General features: G+C 45.4%; 2 protein-coding genes across 2 annotated transcripts; one reads left to right on the top strand and one right to left on the bottom strand.

Annotated features, from left to right (window-relative positions):
* Positions 1 to 9,020: 9,020 nt before the first annotated feature.
* LOC124648168 (serine carboxypeptidase-like 50) lies at positions 9,021 to 10,361 on the bottom strand. Its single transcript, XM_047187968.1, has one exon. It carries the CDS (start codon positions 10,359 to 10,361, stop codon positions 9,021 to 9,023), a length of 1,341 nt encoding a protein of 446 aa, XP_047043924.1.
* Positions 10,362 to 10,477: 116 nt separating this feature from the next.
* LOC124648166 (serine carboxypeptidase-like 50) lies at positions 10,478 to 11,683 on the top strand. Its single transcript, XM_047187967.1, has one exon. It carries the CDS (start codon positions 10,478 to 10,480, stop codon positions 11,681 to 11,683), a length of 1,206 nt encoding a protein of 401 aa, XP_047043923.1.
* Positions 11,684 to 23,217: the final 11,534 nt, after the last annotated feature.

The raw sequence follows: 23,217 nt of genomic DNA, 5'->3' as shown, positions 1-23,217 counted from the left end.
GCCGCCGGTCCTCTCGCCGTGTGTACATCTCTGATCAGATATCAGTTTCACACCTTCTTCTTTTTTCCTAAGCTGACCGGTACAAATATTTGTTGGCCTGAGTCTGTTTTATGGATTTTGAAACCAAATGCCTTGTAGCTATTCCAGTAAGAATTACAGCAAGCACAGTTATATACAGCGATAGTGCAAATTCAAGTACGAGAGGATTTTGTAATACGAAAGCAGCACAATGCACATGCCACCTTTGCAAGAATTATTCTACTCTTGGATTGGATGCAAGGCACTAGGCACGGGAGGGGATCGCATATCATATACCATATTTTTTTTGCAGATTTAAGCGGGTCAGATAATGACTGGTTGCAGATTCGAATGCGTATATACGATTGTAGATTCGGAACGGAAGGATGGAGACAAATATTAATTGGATATTAGGTAGGTAACCTAGATAATGAAAAATAATGATAAAATAATTTTAACAAAACACTCGTAAATTAATAATGTAACATGCTAGAATAAATAAGTATAACATAACTTTTTTTTCGAAATGGTGAGTGAAACCCCGGCTTCTGCATCGTGATGATGCACACGGCCTTTTATTAATAGAGTAACAGTACAAAATTAAAACAAGTCAGGCATCGCCTAGAGCCGATACAAGAATCAACCAGCGAAAAAAGGCTAGAACCAACGGACTACACATCATTGTATCCGTCTATTGTGCCTGCCAGCCAGCACGGCACAAGATATCCTGAGCGACCATCTGGAGCCGTGTGCATCCAGTAGCCATAGCATCCCGCTGTCCCTCCGGTGACAGAAGAGCCCACAACTGGACCCATGAACTACATGAACAAAGTAGGTTCATATGGATGTAATAACACAACACTAGGGATAGGATAACACCAACACATGCTTCAATAGTCCACTATCTTAACAAGTTTGGACTCCATATTCCATAGAGCGTGATTAGGTAAATGGGCTATTGTTTAGCGGAAAAACCTGATGGGTCATTAGTAACTAAATACGCTATATAAGCTTTTGAGTTTTGGATGAAAATGAATTATTCGGATAAAAACTATCGGATAATCCAAAATAATTTTCGGATATGGATATCCATGTGCTATTTGGCATATCATATCCTATTCCATATCTCCTATCAAGTTCGGAATCAGATATCATTATCCATTAGATTCCTAGAAACCTATATAGTTTCTTTAAAACGGATTTGGAAATGAATTTAGTGTGAAAATTATTCTATCCATTCACACCCCTCCATGGGTGAACCTGTTGAGATTGTTGCCCACCATTTCGGAGCGGGGACCACTGATAGGTGGTAGCTAGCAGTTGCCCTCCAAAACTTCAAAGTTTTCAAAAGCTTTTTTTCAAAAATAATTGTGTACCTACACGTATGGGTATGGATATTTCCGTCACCGTACGATTTGCTTTGAGATTCAAATAAAAGGTGGAGAGAGAGAGCTAACTTTCCACCTACCATGGCTAGCGGATATCTTGGGGAATAAATCGATGGTACAGAACACACCTACACCCATGCGTGTGTACAAAATCCACTGTCACTTTTTTCTAAAAGTTTAAAGTTTTGAAAGATTGATACCTTTATATTTTGAAACTTTTAAAATTTGAGAATTTCTGAAGATTGGCACTATGAAAGGTCAATACGAAAGATTAAAACTGTTGGAAGTTCGAATCTTCATGAAATTTGGATTTTATACAAATAACCAAATAAATAAAAGTTTGAAAAGTTTTACCGTTAGAAAGTGAGCCTTGGATAACTTGCTAGTCTGTAGCCGTCGATTAGTACAATTCAATTATATTGCGCGCCCAAGCATAGTGCTGAAGGAGGACATATTTTAGTTGAGAACCAAGAATGAACTATGTGTGGTGGAAAGGAGAGAGATAGTCTAAGGTGGACACACTCGTTTGTATAGGCATGCGCATGCGAACTATGAAAGAGACATGAATATTGTATGAGCGTAAATGTTGTGGTTTGCTGAATTACCAACGAACCCTAGGCACATCTATGTTCCGTTGCTTGCTGAAGAGGCGATATATAATGTGCTTCTTGCTTCTCTGATCAAAGACCTTAGCTAGTTTGAATTAAAAATGAATGCCAAAATAGAGATAACCCTATCAATCTACAAACTAATTTTTACATCGATTTAACAGAAAAAATTTATAAAAAAATTTTAAATAAGTTTTTATGATTTTGAGTCAAAGATCTGCCGATATAACAACATGATTTCGTAGCCGTAATTTTTATGGTGCAAAGACATGTCTATATAAATAACCATATATTAATGATATGATTATTGAACATTTATTTTTACATGCATCTATTGTTTTTCTCAGGTGTATATTTGTCCGACCGTAAATCAACTTACATCTGTTTGGCTAGTTAATAGTTTTACGTACGTTGTTTCGGCAAGAAAATTTGTTTAAAGTACACTAAGGGGTATGGGTTATTCACTTTTTAAGACTACCAAGCAAGAAAAAAATATTTGGTCATTGCCAAAGACCCTAAGAACTATGTTCGGCAGTTAATCTGGGGCATGCCTTCATGATATATATGTAAAATAAAGTTGAACAAAGGCGCACTAAGCACACATAGCCGAGTTGGTTGGGCCCTTCTTTTTTGCCAAGATATTCTTTGGTGTAGGTGGCATGTTTGGTCCCCTGGAATTTATCCTTTTAACGTGGCAAAATCATGTTAAACCAAAGAACTTGATATCATTGTCTAGAGTGCTCGAATTTTCCACTTGTCAACCCTAAAGTGCAGCTGAATAGACATCAAATATTAAGTTTATTTTGTGCTATAGATGACTTGCCAAGCAAATCCGGGAGTATCTAAAAGATGTACGGAGTGGTTGAGGAGGTGTCTCGGGTCATCTGGAATTAAATAATTAAAAAGGCTCCGTACACGTTAATGGGCCCCTCCCAGAAGGGGAGCTCATTAGGGAAGGGTGGCCGGCCACCCATGGGCCAAAGGGGGGCTGGTCGGGGCAAGGTGGGGGAACAGGGGCCGGCCGGTGCACCACCACCCCCTCCCCTTTTTCCCACCTTGCCAACCCTAGTCCCCCCTTGCCCCTATATAGTGGCTAGGAGGAGGGAGGAAAATACATAATTAAAATAGAGAAATCTCTTTGTAGTTTTTCTGTCCGCTCGGTTCCCAGAAGAACTGGGCAGAGAGGAGACTACCCTACCGAGTACATGGGAGCGCTGCTAAGATCCGCATGTATCCAGAAGATATGCTTCCACACCTTTGCTGGATCGGAGCCGGGAGCGTGTGTGAAACTACGAGGTGCTGCCCCTTGTGGATGTGACGTCGTGAACTTCAACTCGACCCTAAGGTCGACAACCATTACGACTACACCATCCACGTTCTAGCAGAACTTTAACCGCTTTCGGTCTACAAGGGTATGCACTGAAACCATCTCCGTTACATCATTACCCTTAGATAGATCAAGAGCAATCAGAGTACGCTAGTTAGAAACTTTTTATTTTCTGCTACGAACCCCTACATGAACTTGCTAAAATCATCAATGAAACTCACATGATATAAGTCTTTCCTAACAGAAGCTGGAGTAGGATCCCATACATCATAAAATATTTGTTCCAATGGAACTGTACACACTAGTAGAAATATGATAGGGAAATTGATTTCTCTTAGCTTGTTGACATGGATCAAATATGTAACAGTTTATCCGTGGGTCATAAGAGAGGTTATTCTTCCAGATCAATTGTCAAATAATGAAGGAGGATGGATGCCCTACACGATTGTACCATGTGGATTAAGTGAACTTGATGGTGACAAAAGCACACTTGGGAGACCTCGTGAAGAAAGGCATACTCTGGTAGAGACCACCATGGAAATGACCATTAAAGAGAACTTTCTTCCTTTTCTGATTCATGATCAAAATAAAAAATGGGTGACTTTCAAGAAAAATAGGATTGTCTAAGGAAAGTTTATAAAAGGATAAACATTTTTAGACGCACTAGGAACATGCAAGATGTTAGTAAAAGAAAAAAAGAATTACAAGGGTTGTGCAAAGTAGACTGAACAACATGTGTTATTGCCATGCCAATGTCACTTGCCTGCCAATCGTAATTTACCTGAGTTGTCAACTTGTTTACTTCTCCGGTGATGTGATTTATTGCCCATGTATCAATGTACTAATTTGTGTCATTATTAACAAAATATCTCCATCAACAATCGCGGGCCGGGTGTCCATTTTTTTTTTGCATATCTCACATGTAAAATCCAGTCAAGGGAAAAGTGTGCGGCCATGACCACGGCCACTTTTATGGCACCATGATCTTGTGTTGGACCATTCTACCGTGTCCATATTTTTTTGCATATCTCACATGTAAAATCTAGTCAAGGGAAAAGCGTGCGGCCATGACCACGGCCACTTTTATGGCACCATGACCTGTTGTGTTGGACCATTATACCGTGTCTACTACTAACGACCAATATACTTCCCATATCTGGCCAGCAAGAGGGTTTTTACGATAATTATTGTTGAAGGGATGACCATTTGCAGGCGCATTAGGAGATGATTGAAATCCTCTTACACTTGGTCCGTCTCAGCTAGCATTTGTCTCTCGGTAATTATATTCCATAAATTTTGCACATACATCTACAAGAGTAGTTGTAGAGACAACATTAACGGATGCAACCACTGAATAATATTCTCCATCAAGTCATCATCAATGATCCGACCAGTAGTAGCAAGTTCTGAGGCAAAGCTTTTTATCAAAACAATAAATTGATTTGCATAGTATCATGTTTCTTGGTATCTATAATATCTATAAAGTTCATCCCCACTAAAAATGCATTTAATGTTTGCAAGCTGAAATCTGGTGAAGCCACATGCTGACACTTAGAGATAAACTAGAGGTGGGAGCGATGGCACTGAAAGTTTAGCATCTCTTGGCTTCACAGATGGTGAGTACACATATACCAGTTGCATCTCCCGGCGTGCCTCTCCGTAGCAATCTATGGCACATACCTGTCTGGGCTCGCCGTCTGCGACGTGTTGCTGCTCTCCGCCGTTGTGCACTCAAAATCAGCTCGGTTCTTGACAAAATAGCCGGTGAGGAGCTGCCGGATCGGGATGGCCTTGCAACCTTGACCAGGATGGTGGTGCTTCCGTGCTTGCAAGGGACACATAGGTAAGTCAGCCCGGCAGCGTACGAGTCTAACAACCTGAGGCCTGGAGAACCAAACTCTAAACATAGTTCGGTAGCCATTGTGATGCCTGCAACAAGAAAAAGGTAACCAACGTGATTATCTCTTATGTGTGCATGTATGCCATGTTGATCTCGTACAAATGGCGTGGATGTTTTTTTTCCAGAGTAGCAGCAGTCCGTAATTGACTTAGTTTTTCTTTGCTTTTTGTACTTATTGTTTTTTAGCACAGAAAGTGAACTAGAAACAGAGGACAAGATGAATATGATATGATCAAACTGAACCTCTACACCACCTTCCCGGCATATGTCCTGGTGTTTGTTCTTGGTTTCCGTAGCCAAGCATGTAAGGATGCACGGCCGGTGCATTGGGTTTACAGTTTTACACCCTGCACCTGATCACGCAGTGGGGCATTCTAGCGTTGAGCATCTGCTGGTTCACTGTCTATCAATTCAACTTCTGAACAAATCGCCTCTCCATAGGTATGTTTCTCTATCTAAACATAAACCTCAAGGCAGTTCCAGTCGGTCCCATCAAAAACCATTTTGACATAGTTACTCGAGGACATATCATTATTGATACGTACTTCTGAAGTTGAGCTGCAGAAAATCTTCACATGAAGAACGAATCCCATGTACTTTGCAAAATTCTATTCAGTTATGTGCTGAAAAGGGACGGTCAAGATTTGAATGAACAGAACAACCAAAGCCAAGTAAATACCGAATATTTTTACACTTCATAAAAGTATATGCAGAAAAGCATTAGTGTTTAGATTTCTCATTATATTTCTTACATACATGAAAATCATCTCTAATGCCCGCGGCAACGCGTGGGGTATCAACTAGTTTATATGTTTCCCATGCAACATATTGATACACGCCTTGGATTGTGAAGCAAATGATGCCTCAATAGAAGCCCAAATTTCTGTAGCATGCTCTAATCCAAAAAGTTGAGATAGAACATCCTTACTCATTGACTTGGTGAGATAACTCACAACTTGTTGACCCCGCTGGATCCAAGCTTCATAGGATGGATTAGACATGATGGTTCCCTCAACCTCATGTGTTTTTTCTAGTGCCGAGTCGGAAATCAAGTAACTCCATGAAGCGAGCACCACCAAATGTAGGCAGGACTTGCATTCCAGTACATGTGGTTTTCCCGTGAGAGTTTCTCCGAGGGAGGAGACCCCAAAAGCGTTGCTAAGGACATTGTCGAGGTGGAGGTCACCATGGGGAGAGAGGAAGGAAGATGACAGGGATGTTCATTTAGCGATCATGTTTTCTTTCTAGGAGGGAGGGGATCAAGTGTATCAACGATCCATTGATCGGGGTTCTTTCTGGGAGGGAGGAGATATGCACAATGTGAGATCGCTATTTTTGGAAGGAAGAAAAATTATCACTGTTTTCTCGGTAGGATATTGTGCCAGACTTTTGGAAGAAGCGGCTCTAATGCCATGTTGACTTGCGGGAAGGGGGACACCTTTTAGGACCGGTTGCATGTTATTTTATGGGAATTGCTAGTTCTAGCTTAGTGCTCAGTCAAGTTTATAACTGTCCGACCTTTAGCTTTGAGATTCGTGTCGGATTTTGTTGTTTGTATTGTTGCCTTCGTGGAGGTTCTACCTGTACACGCAGATGAACGTCAGTTTTGGTTGCCTTGTCCTTCTTTATTTTCTTTTTCCACCACCTCATGCACATTTACTACATGTGGGCTTTTTTTCCCATACCTTTTCTCTATCTCCACTATTTAAAAAGGAGAAACTTCCTCTGTTTTCTCTAGTTGGAGGTTTCGTCAATACATTTTTTTAGACCGTTTTGCCCTCCCACAAAAGAACTTATTACCAACAATGCCATCAGGAGGTGAAAAACCGGTTCAGCCCCCATTTTTTTCTTTTCTTTTTCTTGCCCGCTAGCTCAAGCCCACGACCTGGACGACCGTGTCGTCCTCAACCCCACGTCGCCCACTCCTCTCGATCCGCAACAGCACCGCGCCCTCGCCTTTAAATCCCCCAGAACCTCCTCCATTCTTTCCCTAGCAGCGCACAACAAATACGCCGCCAAGCTGCCCTAGCGTCCGACTCCGTCTGGCGTAAATTCCAGTGAACATGCACCGCCTTGGGCGCTCCTTCTTGTCCCTTTATCTTAAGATTCTTTTAGTTACAAATTTGTAACTGAGAAAAATGAATTAAGATTCTTTTAGTTACAAATATGTTGCAACAGAGACTCGAGTTGCAAGTGAGGTTGCAACTAAGAATTTTTTTCCAGTTGCAAATAAGATTGCAACTCAATCATTTTTTGAGTTGTAAGTGGGGGTGCACTTGAGATTTTTTTCCTGTTGAGAGTGTGGTTGTAACTGATATTTTTTCCAACTGCAAGTGAAGTTGCAACTAAAACTTTCTCCAGAGTTGTAAATAAGATTTTCTTTAGTTGCAAGTGTGGTTGCAACCCATTTTTTTCCGGTTGCAAGTCAAGTTGCAATTAAAAAATACTTTTTCGAACAAGTGTAACAGTGGAACTTTTTCATTCGCGTGATTCTATTTTACAGAATATGAGAACAAGATAAAGTTAAATTATGTGTTTTACTTAGCTTGATCAATCTGTTCAAAGCGTGAGCTTGGTCTCACCCTCTATTCTAGGATCGATTGATGAAGTCGTTTGCTTTCTTTTGTTGAGATCGTTCAGGTGTACATATAATATAAGAACGGGCTAGCACGTACCAATTTAAAATTTGGCTCATATTGATTTTCCATAACTAGCAGGTCAGCCCGAGTAACACAAGCTTGAAAGAAAAGAAAAAAAGTTTGGCCAGAATTGGGCCTCTGATAACGTTGTCGTGCAGAAGTAGGAAGAGGGATCGGTCGCAGTTTCGTACGGTCGAACTGATCTATTGATACATATTCAGGAAACAACAAAGAAGTTCAACAAAGGTAGACACTATAATTTGAAAGTTTGACTTTTAATTCGATTTCTTGGGTGATGTTTCTCATACCAGATATAGTTTACTTGTTTGAGTAATCAATAAAATCGGATCATTCCCTATATGTGCATCACTAGCATACTGCTCCGGCCTGCTTCCAAGAAACATCAACAAATAGCTTCCCCTATTTCCAGAGTTAAATGCAGCCCCTCAGCAATCAACCAAAGGCTCTCAACAACTTTTCTGTGGTAACCTGATGCAGCCCCGGAGAGGCGTCTACCTCATTAGTCTGCCGTCAGAAAAGGTGTTGAATGAACATCAATTTCCGTTAGAAATGACCTTGCAGTTCAGCTAGTAAAGCTAGGAACTTACTTGGTATCTCAAACGGAGCAACGCAAATGGAAGCGGAGCGACCGTTCGCGACCACGCGGACAAAAAATATATCTACAGAAAAGGAAGACGTACTTTTCTATCATTCTCGTGTCTGCGGGGCGACGCAAACGGAAGCGCACGACTACTTAAGGCATCCGATATGCATCGCCCCGTTGGCGATGCCCTAACTGAGCAATTCCTCTCTTAGCGCCGTTGGTTCATGGTAAATTCCCAGCGCCGAAATGGCCAGCTTCAGCTTCAAGGGAAAATGCAAAACATAGTGTGGTGTGTTCAACATTTCAACTGAACAGTGTTGTACAACAGGGCTCAGATTGTTCCGCCAGAACACGCCAAAGCCCAAAACTTGGCTCTTTGATCACGGGGACTGGGGTTTCTGAATGTTTGGGTGAGACATTCATGTTTGACTGTACTATTCATCACAAAAATGTCAGAGAACAATCCACGAAATCATCACTGAATTATTGCACAATTTTGGCATGGTATGGATCAGCAGCTTAGTCAAGCTGCCGTTTCAGGCCGGCATGAGTCCCCGCGAGCCCAGGCGGCTGCCGCCGAAGAGCCCTGTCTGCGTGACCCAGCCCTCGATCATCTCCTGCGTGGCGCGGCCGTTGTCCGCCGGCACGAGGTGCCCGGCGCCGTACACCACCACGTGCGTCAGCGCGCCGGACCGCTGCACGTACCCGGCGAGCTCCTCCTCCTCCTCGTCGCCGGACCCCGAACCCGTCCGCCACACGGCGCGGTCGGCGTCCTGGAACGCTTGCAGGCCGCCCCAGTTCAGGTCCTTCATCCACGCCTCCTGCGACACGACGCCGTCCCGGAGGTCCCGGACGCCCTGGTACAGCAGCACCCGCGTCCGCCGCCGGAGCAGCGCCTCCACCTCCGTCTTCACGCTCTTCATCACGTCCTCGTGCATCGCGGCGCCGACCGCGCCGCTGCACTCCTCCCACGCCACGTCCTCCCGCGCGCGCAGCGCCGCCTTGACCTCCGCCCGGTTGACGAACGCCCCCACGGCGTCGGTGCCGTACGGCCGCTGCTTGGCGTAGTCGTAGAGCGTGGCGAGGCCGGTGGCGTTCCGCAGCCACGAGAGCACCTCCCCGCGCGCGTCCGCGGCGTCCCGCCACCGGGCGGACTCGGCGAGCGCGACCGCCGCCGCCTGCAGCGCCTCCAGCTCCCGCCTCTGCTTGGCGTTGATGAGGCCCGTGGAGTAGGCCGAGTCGGCGTGCGTGGCGACCTGCGCCACCGGGTGCGTGAGCCCGTTCCCGATGGCGACGCCGCGGCGCCGCCCCGCGGGAAGCGTGGGGTTGGCGGACAGGATGTGCGCGCCGGTGAAGGGCACGTACTTGCCGGCGTAGCTCTCGCCGGAGAGGAAGAAGGGGCGGGATCGGAGGGGCGGGGTGGCGTCGAAGAAGGCCTGCAGCGCGGCGTGGATGTGGGTGGCCACGACGGACTGGTTGGTGGGGATGAGGGCGGGGGACGGCGCGGCGCTGAAGCCGGTGCCGAGCGGGTTGTCGAGGAAGAGGAGCCCGAAGCGGCGGTTCCAGGCGAAGGGGTTGCGGGCGAGGGAGGCGCCGTCGGGGGCGACGAGGTAGGGCCCGAGCTCGAAGAGGTTGCCCACCAGGCCCGAGCAGCCCGGCCCGCCCTGTAGCCAGAGGAGGATTGGAGTGGCGGCCGGCGGCGTGAGCGGGTTTGAGGCCTCGTAGAAGGCGTAGTAGAGGGAGGCGTTGGTGGTCGGGTCGATTGGCAGGTAGCCGGAGCTCGTCGGGAGGGCTTCCTTGGGGAACAGCGCTGATGAGGCTACGGGAGACACGGCGAGGAGGAGGAGGAGAGCAAGAAGCGGCGGCGGCGGAGCCATGGGATAAGATGCTGCGCGCGCGTGCAGGTCCGTCAATCAGTGTGCTGCTACTACTGACGAAATTCCCTGGTTGGTGAAGCTTTCAATGAGTAGCATCGTGGGGCCCAACTGGCGCGATGAGATTTTCTACTTTACTGCATGTGGGACCACCTGCCACGCCGCTGCTCCTCTGGCTGCAGGGCGGGCCGGGCTGCTCGGGCCTGGTGGGCGACCTCTTCGAGCTCGGCCCCTACCTCGTCACCCCCGACGGCGCCTCCCTCTCCCGCAACCCCTTCGCCTGGAACCGCCGCTTCGGGCTCCTCTTCCTCGACAGCCCGCTCGGCACCGGCTTCAGCGCCGCGCCCTCCCCCGCCCTCATCCCCACCAACCAGTCCGTCATCGCGGAGCACGTCCTCGCCGCGCTGCAGTCCTTCTTCGACGCCAGCCCGGCGTCCTTCCGCGCGCGCCCGTTCTTCCTCACCGGCGAGAGCTACGCCGGCAAGTACGTCCCCGCGGCGGCGTCGCGCATTCTCGCCGTGAACCCAGGGCTGCCGGCGGGGCGGCGCATAAACCTGCTGGGCGTGGCTATCGGCAACGGGCTCACGCACCCGGTGGCGCAGGTGGCCACGCACGCCGACTCGGCCTACTTCACGGGCTTCATCAACGCGCGGCAGAAGCGGGAGCTGGAGGCGATGCAGGCGGAGGCGGTCGCCCTCGCCGAGGCGGGGCGGTGGCAGGAGGCGTCGGACGCGAGGGGGAGGGCGCTCTCGTGGCTGGAGAACGCGACGGGGCTCGCCACGCTCTACGACTACGCGAAGCGGAGGCCGTACGCGTCGGCGGCCGTCGGGAAGCTCGTCAACCGCGCGGAGGTCAAGGCGGCGCTGGGCGCGCGGCCGGACGTGGTGTGGGAGGAGTGCAACGGCATGGTGAGGGCGGCGATGCACGAGGACATCATGAAGAGCGTGAAGCCGGAGGTGGAGGCGGTGCTGCGCCGGGGGCGGACGCGCGTGCTGCTGTACCAGGGGATCCGGGACCTCCGGATCGGCGTCGTGCCGACGGAGGCGTGGTTGAAGGAGCTGCGGTGGAGCGGGCTGCGCGCGTTCCAGGACGCCGAGCGCGCCGTGTGGCGGATTGCTGGAGAGGGCGGGGAGGAGGAGCTCGCCGGGTACGTGCAGCGGTCGGGGGTGCTCACGCACGCCGTGGTGTACGGCGCCGGGCACCTCGTGCCGGCGGACAACGGGCGCGCCGCGCAGGAGATGATCGAGGACTGGGTGACGCAGACGGGGCTGTTTGGGCGCGCGCGGCGGCCGCGGCCTGGGATCGCCGGCCGGCGTTCGGATTGAGACGGCAAGTTGATGCAGGTTGACCAACCTGCTCCGATGTCCCGAGTGCCGATCTGATATAACTGTTGAATAATGACATTTGTTTCTGACATCGGTAATGATTTTCATTGTCAATCTAGTAGTGAGAGAATGGATGCTAGTGGCGTAGCTTTTTTTTACTGTATTGTGAAGTGTTAACAATAGTTGCTTGCTAACAAGCTACTTGCTACTACTTGGTAGATGATTTTTTTTGAAACGAGTCGAAAGACTAACCATAATTAATAAAGCAGAAGTACATATATTGACCAGTTTATTAGTGGAAAACATAAGTAGCGGAGGCAGGAATTAATCTGAGGTGTGGCGAAGTCGATAAGCGAGAAAATGCGAAACTTTGTTAATTAAATATAACTTTGTTTTTAAGGTGTAATTTAATTTTGTAATGTTTAAATAATGTTTTGCACCCATAATATCTCAGCAACTGAAAATTACTTGAAGTGTAATTTCAGTCGACAACAACAAGATCTATTTTTAATCCAAAGTGCAATTTCAATTCTAAAATTGTTTTCACTATGTACTAGCTCTTTTTCTTCGACGCCATCTTCCTACTCGCCATGGTCGCCTCTGTTAAGATTCATGCACTAGCCACTTGAACCAAAAGTCCGAAGTGATGGAAAGGGCTAGGCAATCTACTTATACACTACACAACACCCCCACTCGCGTGTGACGGGAGAAGAGAAAGTCAACACGTGAAAGAAGAAGAGCACACCGTAACAGGGCATCAGCGGTGGCTAAAGAGGGGGCAACAACAATTTTTAGGCTTAATTGCGAAAACCATGTGAAAGCCAAGATTTGAACTCGAGACCTGGGGCTCTGATACCATGTTAAGATTCATGCACTAGCCACTTGAACCAAAAGTCCGAACTAATGGAAAGGGCTAGGCAATCTACTTATACACTTCACAACAGCCTCGACGGTCGCGGTATTGTCTTGCCAGGCCGGCGCCCCGACTCACTGCTCTTTGGCGGTTGATGGAGGTTTCCATGATCTTATACTACGAACGTGTTTGGTAGGCTGGGCATCCTTACCTCATATTGGCCCAGCAATTTTCTGCCCGTTTGGTTGTCTGGGCTCACTCGCGTTCATGCATAGCACGGGTCTTAAAACACCCCTCGGACAGGCGTTGGAGGAAGGCCCGGTTCGACAATTACTAGCGGGATGTCCCGTTCTCGCCACTCCTTGGCTCGACCGATGCAAAGGTTGCAAGTGCTCTTGCTTACGCTCATTCTCCCTTACACTACTCCACACTGCTCTTTGGCGGTTGATGGAGGTTTCTAGGATTTCAAGAATTAGGCAGTTGCTGGCTAGCCAGATCGTATACTACGGACGCGTTTGGTAGGCTAGGCGCCCTTGCTTCGCATCGGCCCAGCAATTTTTGGCTCGTTTGTTTGCCTAACCTCACTCACGTTCTTACATAGCATGGGTTTTAAAGCACCCTGGGACAAGCGGTGGAGGAAGGCCCGGTTCGACAGTTACTAGCGGGCTTGTCCCGTTCTCCCCACTCCTTGGCTCCACCGATGCAAAGGTTGCACGTGCTTTTGCTCACTCTCCCTCACCCTACTCCATACACCCTCTCTTTAAATCAACACGCACATATCCCAGATCAAAATAATTTGTACACGAAAAAGATGTGTGTCAATGATAAGAATCAATTCCCACAATCGGTTTCGAGTTTCGTCAGTCGTAAATCGTCAATTTTGTGTATGAATTTTAAGCGCATTTTGCCAAATTTGTCACACACACGCTCAACCGTTTGAAATATCCTTTGAAAACTAGGTTCACATCACCATTTCGCATGACTTTCATGTTGACCGATTTTTGTTTCGGTGTACATACACAGATAGATAAATGACCCGCTAGTATACTGTACCGTGGACGTACGTGTGAGTATAGTTCAGAGTACTCTAGCTCAACTTCTAGTTTGCCATCTTCATGGACGGCGATGTGGTGATTATGTGTGAGAAGTGAGAGGTGATAATCCATGGTGGTGGCAGCTTGGTGGTGTTCCTCTTCGTGGTCGGCGACGTGGTGATGCTTGTGACCGGCGTGACCAACGGTGTCATGGTGGTATTCAGCTTCGTCGGCGGCGACATGGTTATGCTTGTGACGAGCGTGAACAGTTGTGTCATGGTGGTGTTTATCTTCGTGGTCGGCGACATGGTGATGCTTGCGACCGGCGTGACCGACACTGTCATGGTGGTATTCAGGTTCATCGTCGGCAACATGGTTATGCTTTGCGACGAGCATGAACGACGGTGTCATGGTTGTGTTTGTGTTCGTGGTTGGCGGCGTGGTGATGCTTGTGACCGGCGTGGCCGGCGGTGTCCTGATGGTCTTCGTCTTCGTGGTCGACGATATGGTGATGCTTGTGACAGGCGTGAACAACAGTGTCATGGTGGTGTTCGTCTTCGTGGTCGGCGATGTGGTGATGCTTTTGATCGGTGTGAACGAAGGTGCCAAGGTGGTCTTCATCTTCGTGGTCGGCGACGTGCCCATGCTAGTGACCTGCGTGACCGACGGTGCCATCACCGATGTGCCGAAACTTGTGAACGGCGGTGCCATGGTGGTCTTGTGATAGGTGAGGTAAGATCACCATGTTACCATATAAGTGAGACCAGGAAAACCATGCGATCAACCGAAGTGTGTTTTGTGTACCGGAGCTCGTCCGGAACGAGATGTGAGTCCCATCTAACTGGCGCAGTGAACCAGAAATTGCATGCAGCCTACCAAACGCGTCGTATACGTATCTGCACCTATGCGAGACAAAAATCTAAATAGTCACGCACACCCAGGAAAGTGTATTTGACACATGAGCATTGGTGCTCCTAAGTTCAAAAAATCATATTTCTTGGATTTAAATTATTTTGAAATTAAATATGCACATACACATAAACATTCCGAAGGTACTGTAGAAATTTTGGAGAAAATTCTATTGTATTTTATTTTAAGCTATAAAAAGACAAATTTCTGACACATATATGCCCATATACACAGCCACAAATTTGATTTTTGGCTATACCTCAAAATACAACGCAATTTCTACCGAAACTTCACACGAATATTCACGACATGTTTATGTATTTGATGATTTTTTGAAACCCAAAAGTATAATTTTTAAATATTTTCAAACCTAGAGCACTGGTGCTCATGTGCACCAAATTTGCTTCCCCCCCAGACAATCAAAGCTGGCCTAGTACAACACTACATCACAACACTACGTAAGTACAAATACATTTTTGTTTTTACAAAGAACACTCTAGATGCGTAGTACTTGTGCACTGCTGGAGGTATGGCGGCAGCCAAACCTGCAAGATACCTGGCTCCACCACTGGGAAACATGGCGAAAACCAGCACACAGCCACCCTCGCTACCCACACAAGTAGCATGCACACCACCAAAGAGATGGTCGTCGTTGAGCTTGTCCACAAGCGTCATCGTCATCAACATTCGGCAACTCCGACTTCACCGAAGAAACAACCACCAAGGAAAACTGGCCGAAGCAACACTGTCTTATACCAAACAGGTGACTCCTCGCGCAAACACAGGCAGCTCTAACTCTGACGCGGGCTCCGAAAGGAAGATGCGCAAGACCTGCACCGAAGAAGATCTTCATCGCCGGACCGTCCTTACATATCATCGGACGCTGCTTAGATTGCACAAGACATACATAAGCCTTGATACCAATTACTTCCCCTTTTATACTTTGTAGTCTCTGAGGCGTTTTTGCCACTACAAAGTATAAAAGGTGAAGTAATTTGTAACAATATATTACCAATTACTTCGCGTTATATACTTTGTGGTGGAAAAAACGTGATTCTCCCATATTTACATTGAATTTTTTTATTTGTTTATAATTGTCTCTCTCTTAGGATATACAATCTTTACAAAATATAATTTAGTTATTATATTATGAAAGTTCACCATATTATAATACAACACTATTAGAATAATATATTGTTAGTGTATAATTTTGATCTTAGTGATGGAAAATTCAGCTATTGTATTATCATCCACAAGTCTAAAACACGTATTGCAAAGAAAGTTGTGTTAGTTCTTTTCTTTTAGAGACATTGCATGTCAATTTTTTATGCAATGAAATTATCTTAGACCGGATTAAAAAAAGGAAGCTTGTGCCATCTAAGTGAACGGAAAGAATATATATTTGTTTATGTCTGTTTATATACACAAGTTTATGTCTATTTTAGTAGGCTTAATATATAGTAGAGAGTTCTGATGTGCCCATTTTTATTGCAGTTAATTAAATAGAAGGGGTACTAATCAACATAATAAATAGAAAACTCTAGAGCAAATGAAAGTATATAAGAAAGACATGTACTCGAACCATCGGTATTTACTTGTTTATATTGCTTTCAGGCCTATGTATTTCTGGATTCAACAAAAAATCCAATGTTGCATGCAGTAGTCCTTGAATTAGCATCATGCATCTCAACATGCAGCAAATATGTATAATTTCTTCTCTACTTGCAAGTCTTGTGATTTAGGATATATCTATCAAGGTAATGGTGTGCCTTAGCGCATTAGGGGCATTGGATATATTATGATCAAGACTGAAGATGGTGGTAACATGCTGCACAAGAATGTTAGATATGTGCCCAAGGTTCAAGAAATATAATTTCACTTGTGTACGGTCAGGGTTTAAAAGGCATTTTTCTCCCTAAGTGTTTTTGTGTTGATGATAATGCTATTAGTGGATCATGTGCTAAGTGCGAAGTCACATTTTATAGTGGCACAAGACGGTTCATCGCCCCTCAAATAGTTAGAACGTGGAGATGGTATTTTCTGGCTCTTTTCTCGTGTTGATCATGAGGAAATATGTATATCAAAGGGGCGTTTAGTAAGTATTGGTTGGAGGAATCAAGTTCACTTACCCAGATGCACCTCCACAGCCATCCTACTTGTGGTCGAGAGATCCCAAAAAATGTTCATGTTTCTTCAGCTTAGTCGGTAGTACCATCGTCAAAGATGAGACCATAGATCGTTCAAGCCATACCTAAAACCAGCCATACCTAAAACCATACGAACGAACACAACCAATGATTTGATCCTAGTACTAGTAGTTTTCCAAAGTGTGCTGGTGGTATAATTAGGAGTTTGCCCAACAACACTATACCATACCATTTTACACCCTCAGCATCACGCCGTGGGCCATCACCTCTTGTATCTAGCACACTGGTTGTCGACGCTGATGCACCGCCACCGACTGAAGAATGATTGGCGGAGGGGAAAAAATTCTCTAGGACTGGGCCACACGTGGTCCCTCCTAGGCCCCCACTTTGGATTTCGAAATTTCACCTTGTAACACTAATCTCAAAGCTCTCTTATAAAAAATGAGTGGCCATACCGGAAAGAAACAAGAAACATCGTTGTTATTGATAGAGGTAATTGTGTGCACAACACCGCGAATACGAGTACGAACGCTAGAATGCGGACGGGCTGAGACATATCAGCACATCACTGCCGCCGGGCTATGCATGGGTTCAGCCAAAGCTCTCTTATCGAGAGAATCAACATGTGGTTGAATGGTTAGGAGGGCAGTGGCACCACAGTCCACTAGAGTTCAAATCACATGTTTGATACTTTGGTCTCTTATTAAAAGGAGGAATATTTTTCAGTGGGGGCGACGGCATCGACAGCGAGGCGTTCGTGGTGACTTCGTCAATCTCAAGATCCGCCGAATCAGTTTGTTATACCGAGTCTCCTAGAAGTGCTCACAAAGGTATATGATATATGTGCCTGCGTTTATACGAGTAAGTGCATGCACGTATGAAGTTTGTACGGTGTTTCAAAAGAAAAAACTCTCTTATGAACCGAACCGGCCGTGGAGATATGCTTTTTTCCATCCATGGCAGAAATCTGTCACATGGGACCGGCGGGGTGTGCGATGGTAATATTGGAAGTCACCCGGGCGGCCCGGATAAAACGCCTGGATCGATCGGATCCGATCACAGCCCGAACAAAATTCATCTATATACCCTAACTAGTACTAGAAGGTGACTCACACTATAAATACACGCCCACGGCCATCCGTTTCCACCTCCACTCAGCCGCCGCCGTGCTTCTCTGCTAATTATCCAGGTACCTACGACGATAGGCTAGTTAATCTCCCTTCTCTCTTCTTCGATTTTCCGTTTTCCGTCCTAATTGCCTGTTCTTTCTGTTATTGAGCCGAAACTGTTGTAAAGAAGCACTAGGAGTACTGGTACCAGCCATGTTCCATGATTCCAGAAGATCACTGAACTTCCACAAGACAAACTAGTATATCTGAAAAGTAGTAAAACACAATTAAGCGGCAGCGGTGACTCAAAACACAACCCGGTTGTGTGTCCAGTTTAAGACTTCAACTTTATGTACTCCCTCGTATGTTTATAAGGCCATGGTTTTTTTAAAAAAATCTTTGTTTGTAACATGGAAGGGCATTATTTGAAATAAAACAAGAGGTTTTTTTCTTCTTGCCGTCGTAACTACGTATTAATGCTTATTTTTAGTGGTACTATTCAATTTCTATCTTGTGGTATATGTATCATATATGAACACCTTTCCTATACATTGTAGCTAGGTAAATTATAAAGGTAGTGTGACAAATCAAAATGGGAGAGCCAGTTCATGGAGCTTCATCAGGACCAACTGGAGCAGTGGATCCTCCTACAGGTGTCCTCGATGGTCCTTCTGGTTAGCACTTGCTTTAGAGTACTATTTTCGCGTATGTTTATAACATATAATACTCTAGATTAATCCTCCCTGCAGCTCTGCTCAACTTGTTTGTTCTTTCTCAGATCTTGCTGGAACTCCTCCAGTGAAGGAGCTGAATACAAATGTTACAAGAAAGATGTATCAGAAACATCTAGAAAAAGAAGAAGAGGAAGAGGAAGAGGAAGAGGAAGAGGAAGAGGAAGAGGAAGAGGATTATGAAAAAGAACATGATGAAGAAGAAGATGTATGCCATATCAAGCATTTGTTTATGAGTCACAAAATAAATCATCATCGTGTATGTCACTCTTTTGTTTTATTTAACTAATGTATGCCAATGTCTAGGATCGAGAAGGCGCTGCAGAGGTAAGAGCATGGGTCCGAGAATCTGATGACATGTTCAAATACCGCGGGTGTTCGTGGCCAGAGGTTGTTGGTCTCAAGGCGAATAAGGCCAAGCGAATCATCCGGAAAGGCAAGCCAGATATCTATTTTGAAGTGGTTTCAGAGAGGCAGTTGTTAACCATGTGCTACTGCTCAAGACGTGTTAGGCTCATAGTCGGCAGATCCAATTGCGTTGTGCGAACTCCCCGTGTTGGTTAGCAACAGCGGAGTACCATGCCCAGATCGACTCGCACCCCAGCTTCATGAAGGCATGCAGTGTTCTTAATGCATTTGAAAGCATGTACTCCTACCTATGAATACTAGTCGAAACAATAAAACACATAAGTTGTTTTTATATGGATGCTTGGTGATGTAGCGCTCGTAATTTGAAAGCGCCGTTGCAAACCCCAATCCCATTTCTGCATGAGGGAATCTCATTCATAATTAGCATCTATTATACTAGTTCAAATATAAATACATTAATTCAGTTTTTGGATGATGAAGCCGTGAGGTTTTCCATTAGTTGAGAGTGATAACATCTATTTCCCCCTTTTTCTTGTCCGTAAAACAAGTAATTCATATGTACAAGGAAGCATTAGGGCTTGTTAATCTAGTGTCTAGTTTTCAAGAGAATCTTGTCGATATTTGTGCATGCCGTATCATATTTGTAAAATCTACACAAGCTATGTGCTATAATAGGGAAAACCTGACACTCCGTAGTTTGATAGATTGAGAAGAAGTCGAAGAATAGAAAACCAACAGAGCTGGACACTCATGAACACTATTGTTCTTAATATACACCGCGAAAAATATATAGGACAACCTTTCATAACGAGATTATAAAAACAAAACAGGACCATTCTTTCAGGGGCAGTATGTTTTGGACGTTTGGCTGGCCCCTCTTGCATCTCAATCAACTGAAGTACTCTGTACTATTTCCTCCGATTCATAATAAGTGTCGGAGATTTAGTACTAAGCTAGTACAACTTTTATACTAAGTTCTCACCACTTATTATGGGTCAAAGGGAAAAGTTTTTTTAATATGTCAATTTAAGTAAGCTTTTCTAGGTGAGATCAACCTAAATTTTTACTAGACCATGCAGGGGATCAACTTAAGTAAAGGTGTTTTCTCCTCTCTCAAAAAAGTACTGTACTAAGTTTATATTTTCATAGACTTTATTTAAGCTGGGAGTCCTTAAGAAAGTGTGGGAGGATTTCCTTTTACAGCCAAAGTAACCTTTATTAATCAGACAATAGGAAGGTCCTTTACAAGATGAGGCTTAAGAAATTCTGGAGGTTTATCTAGCCAGAGACGTGGAGAGGATCTAGCCTGCCTCGCTAACTCATCTGCAGCTTCAATTAATCTCTGGGGAGTGTTACAAATACAGTAAATTTTGGTATCTAAGGACAATTGTAAAGAATAGCAGCTGCTGAACCGATATATTGGCCCTTATTGTTCATTACTTCAACGACTATCAAGTTACCTGAATTTACGACAATGTCGTTGCATCCCGTGTGTAATGCTAGTTCCATGCCATGATGCAAGGCCCTCGTTTTAGGCTTTTCAGCCAGCGCAACAAAAAAAATACTCGACACCCGGCCAGGCACACGCACACAATAATCCCATTCAGTCCATCTGATCTGTGCCAGCCGCGGCCTTTGCTCATCGCCGAGGTACGATGATTTTCTTCATCTTCTCATGAGCCACTATACTGTTAGAGGATGTTATATGCTTAATCAATGTCAGCCTTATATATAGTTAGAGGATGTTATATGCTTAAAATGACCTTTTCTGGCCCCACCTCATAGCATGAGCCACCATCCCTCTCCCTCTCCAGCACAATCTTAACTCTAACCCCTTTTGCACACTATTCCGAGCTAGACAATGACCATGGTGAATAGTGGTGGAGCTTGACAAGAACTGTTGGGGGGGGGGGGGGCGAAATGTAAAATCTATAAGTTTGGGGAGGGGGGGGGGGCAAAAGGTTTAAAAAATCCCATCTAAGCCTATCCTAAAAAAATCTTCAGAAAATGATCAAAACCTGGGGGGGCGGTGGCCCCCCTGACCTGCACATAGCTACGCCCCTGATGGTGAAAGATCGACACGGCTCAGAGATGAGCCCTGGGGTCCATGAGTTGCCGGAGGAAGCAACTGGTCTCCAAGAAGTGGCCAAGGAGGCATCTAAGACGAATGCGAGCGTAACGGAGGAGCAGAACATGCTCCCACCAGCAACCACGCAAATGTTGATGTGTCCGAGAAAGCAGAGGTATGGTTTTCTCTCAACAAAATTTTATTTCGAAACAATGATTTCTTCGTATCATGTGGTGTGTATTTCCTAAATTGGACTATTGCCATGTGGACTGTGCTATTTTATACCGGTTGTGCACTTCAATATAGTTCTGCACTTCAGCCATGCACCTTGACCCTCCGCGTAATTCCTTCTTATCATGTCAAAAAAAAATGATGCGTGTATGTGATGGATTTGTTATGACTGTACCAGGGAATATTTAAGACCAGTGCAAATGCCACTCACGTATTCTAATCTATAGTAAAATAATTTTATTTCAAATCGTATTTGGTCAGCGAGTTTTCTTAAAGAGCAACTTCAAATGTGTATCATGCCTAATCACAATGTTGCTTACCCTACTGAAGGAACATCGCCAAGTGTGCTGATGTATAGGCAAAGTTCATCTATTAAATCCTTGGATTGGCAGATGTTGAGAGAAGCAATGATTGCTAGATGAATCTAATTTATGATGATAGTTTTGATGTTGATCAAATGTGTGCTCTTCATCATCTTCTAAGCCTCGATTCCTTATATATCATCATTCAAATGTGAATCCACCAAAATGATTGCTAGTTTGCTTCTAAAATCTGTCATAGTGGCCTATTAATCAAGGAGTAACTAAAGTTAGTTTTCAAAAAATAATGATACAATCTGAAATAAGTATCATGATATGGAATGAAATATACATGTTGCAAATACCGCCGGTGGTGCCCAAATACCGTCGAGGCAAGCACACCAACATGGTGGTGCGCCGGCGGTAAGGTATGCTCCTATTTTTCCTGCCCCCCCCCCCCCCCGCCCCCATGTGGATCACCTTCCCAGTTTTTGAAAAAAAATGATAGAAAATTTAATAAAATCCTTCGAGATGCCCATATTTATGTCATTTAGTTTTACTGAAAATTAACAAACTTGAATTTCGACTTTTTTTTTTGCAAAATGGCGTCATGTTGGTGTAAAACGTCTTTTATGGTTGCATACATTCTCCAATGAAAAAGTTTTTATATCAAAATGTATTTACGGAAAATTTTACATCCGATTTCAACCCCCTCTGGACGTTTATACAATTTTTTGATTCGTCAAATTCAAAACGGAAACAGGTGTTTTTTCAGGTTTTAGATTTTGATGAAAAAAATAGAAAATTGTTCGCCACCAGCGCACCACCATATTTTATGCGCCGGCGGTAACCTAGCTAGGCTATATATGCTCCAACTAGCCGGCTCACTTCTTCTCCTCCTCCTCCCTTGTACTTCTTCTTCTCTCTTTCACTTCTTCTTCGTCCGCCTCCTCCTCTCTTCCTCCCCCTTCTTCCTCCCTCCTTCTCTTCTTGTTCTCCTCCTCATCCTCCTCCTCCTCCTCTCTTCCTCCTCTCCACGACCACCTCCTCTCACTCCGGCGAGCTTCTCCGTGACCACCTCCTCTCACTCCGACGACCACCTACTCTACCCTTCAACGGCAGATGACCACGTCGATGGAGGTCACGACCTAGAAGTTGACCTTGATCTAGATCTTATCAGCCTTTTTTTGAATCCTGAAAAATATAACACCGGTGCACCAGATGGTGCATCGGCGATAAGCCGTCACCACCGCTTTGTTCCCACCGGTGTGCGCTGGTGCGCCAGCGGTATAGCCGAATTTGGTGCACCGACGATAGGCATTTTCCTAGTAGTGGGCCATGCCGTGGCCTAGTACTATGGGGAACGACATGGAGCTAAGCGGGCAACAAGTTCGCTGACCCGGCTGGTTTGACCTCAAGCAACACGAAGTTCGCTATGGTTGTTGTGTTGGGGAGGTGGCCCTAGATTTAGCATGACTTCCGTGATTTGTTGTTCATCATCTAGGTAGCGGGGACTACAAGACGGCTGGTCGTGCAGCGTAGTGGCTCTTGCACGGTTGGGCAACTGATTTCCTTTTTTGTGTGGTTATTTCGTCCGGTTTTTAATAAACAGAACAATACATTGTTTTTTGCCCCTCGTTTTACTTATAAATTGGGTCACCTCTGTGACTTTATCTATTTAATCAAGCGACACAAATCAATAGCGTTATAAAATCAAAAATAAAAACGTACTCCTACAAGAATTTCATGAGTAACCGTAATTTTTCATAAAGATCACGTGTACA

The sequence above is a fragment of the Lolium rigidum genome, chromosome 4 (assembly GCF_022539505.1).
Source record: "Lolium rigidum isolate FL_2022 chromosome 4, APGP_CSIRO_Lrig_0.1, whole genome shotgun sequence".
NCBI lineage: Eukaryota > Viridiplantae > Streptophyta > Magnoliopsida > Poales > Poaceae > Lolium > Lolium rigidum.
The sequence above is the reverse complement of the archived record's forward strand: the minus strand, read 5'-3'. Positions and strand labels throughout refer to the sequence as shown.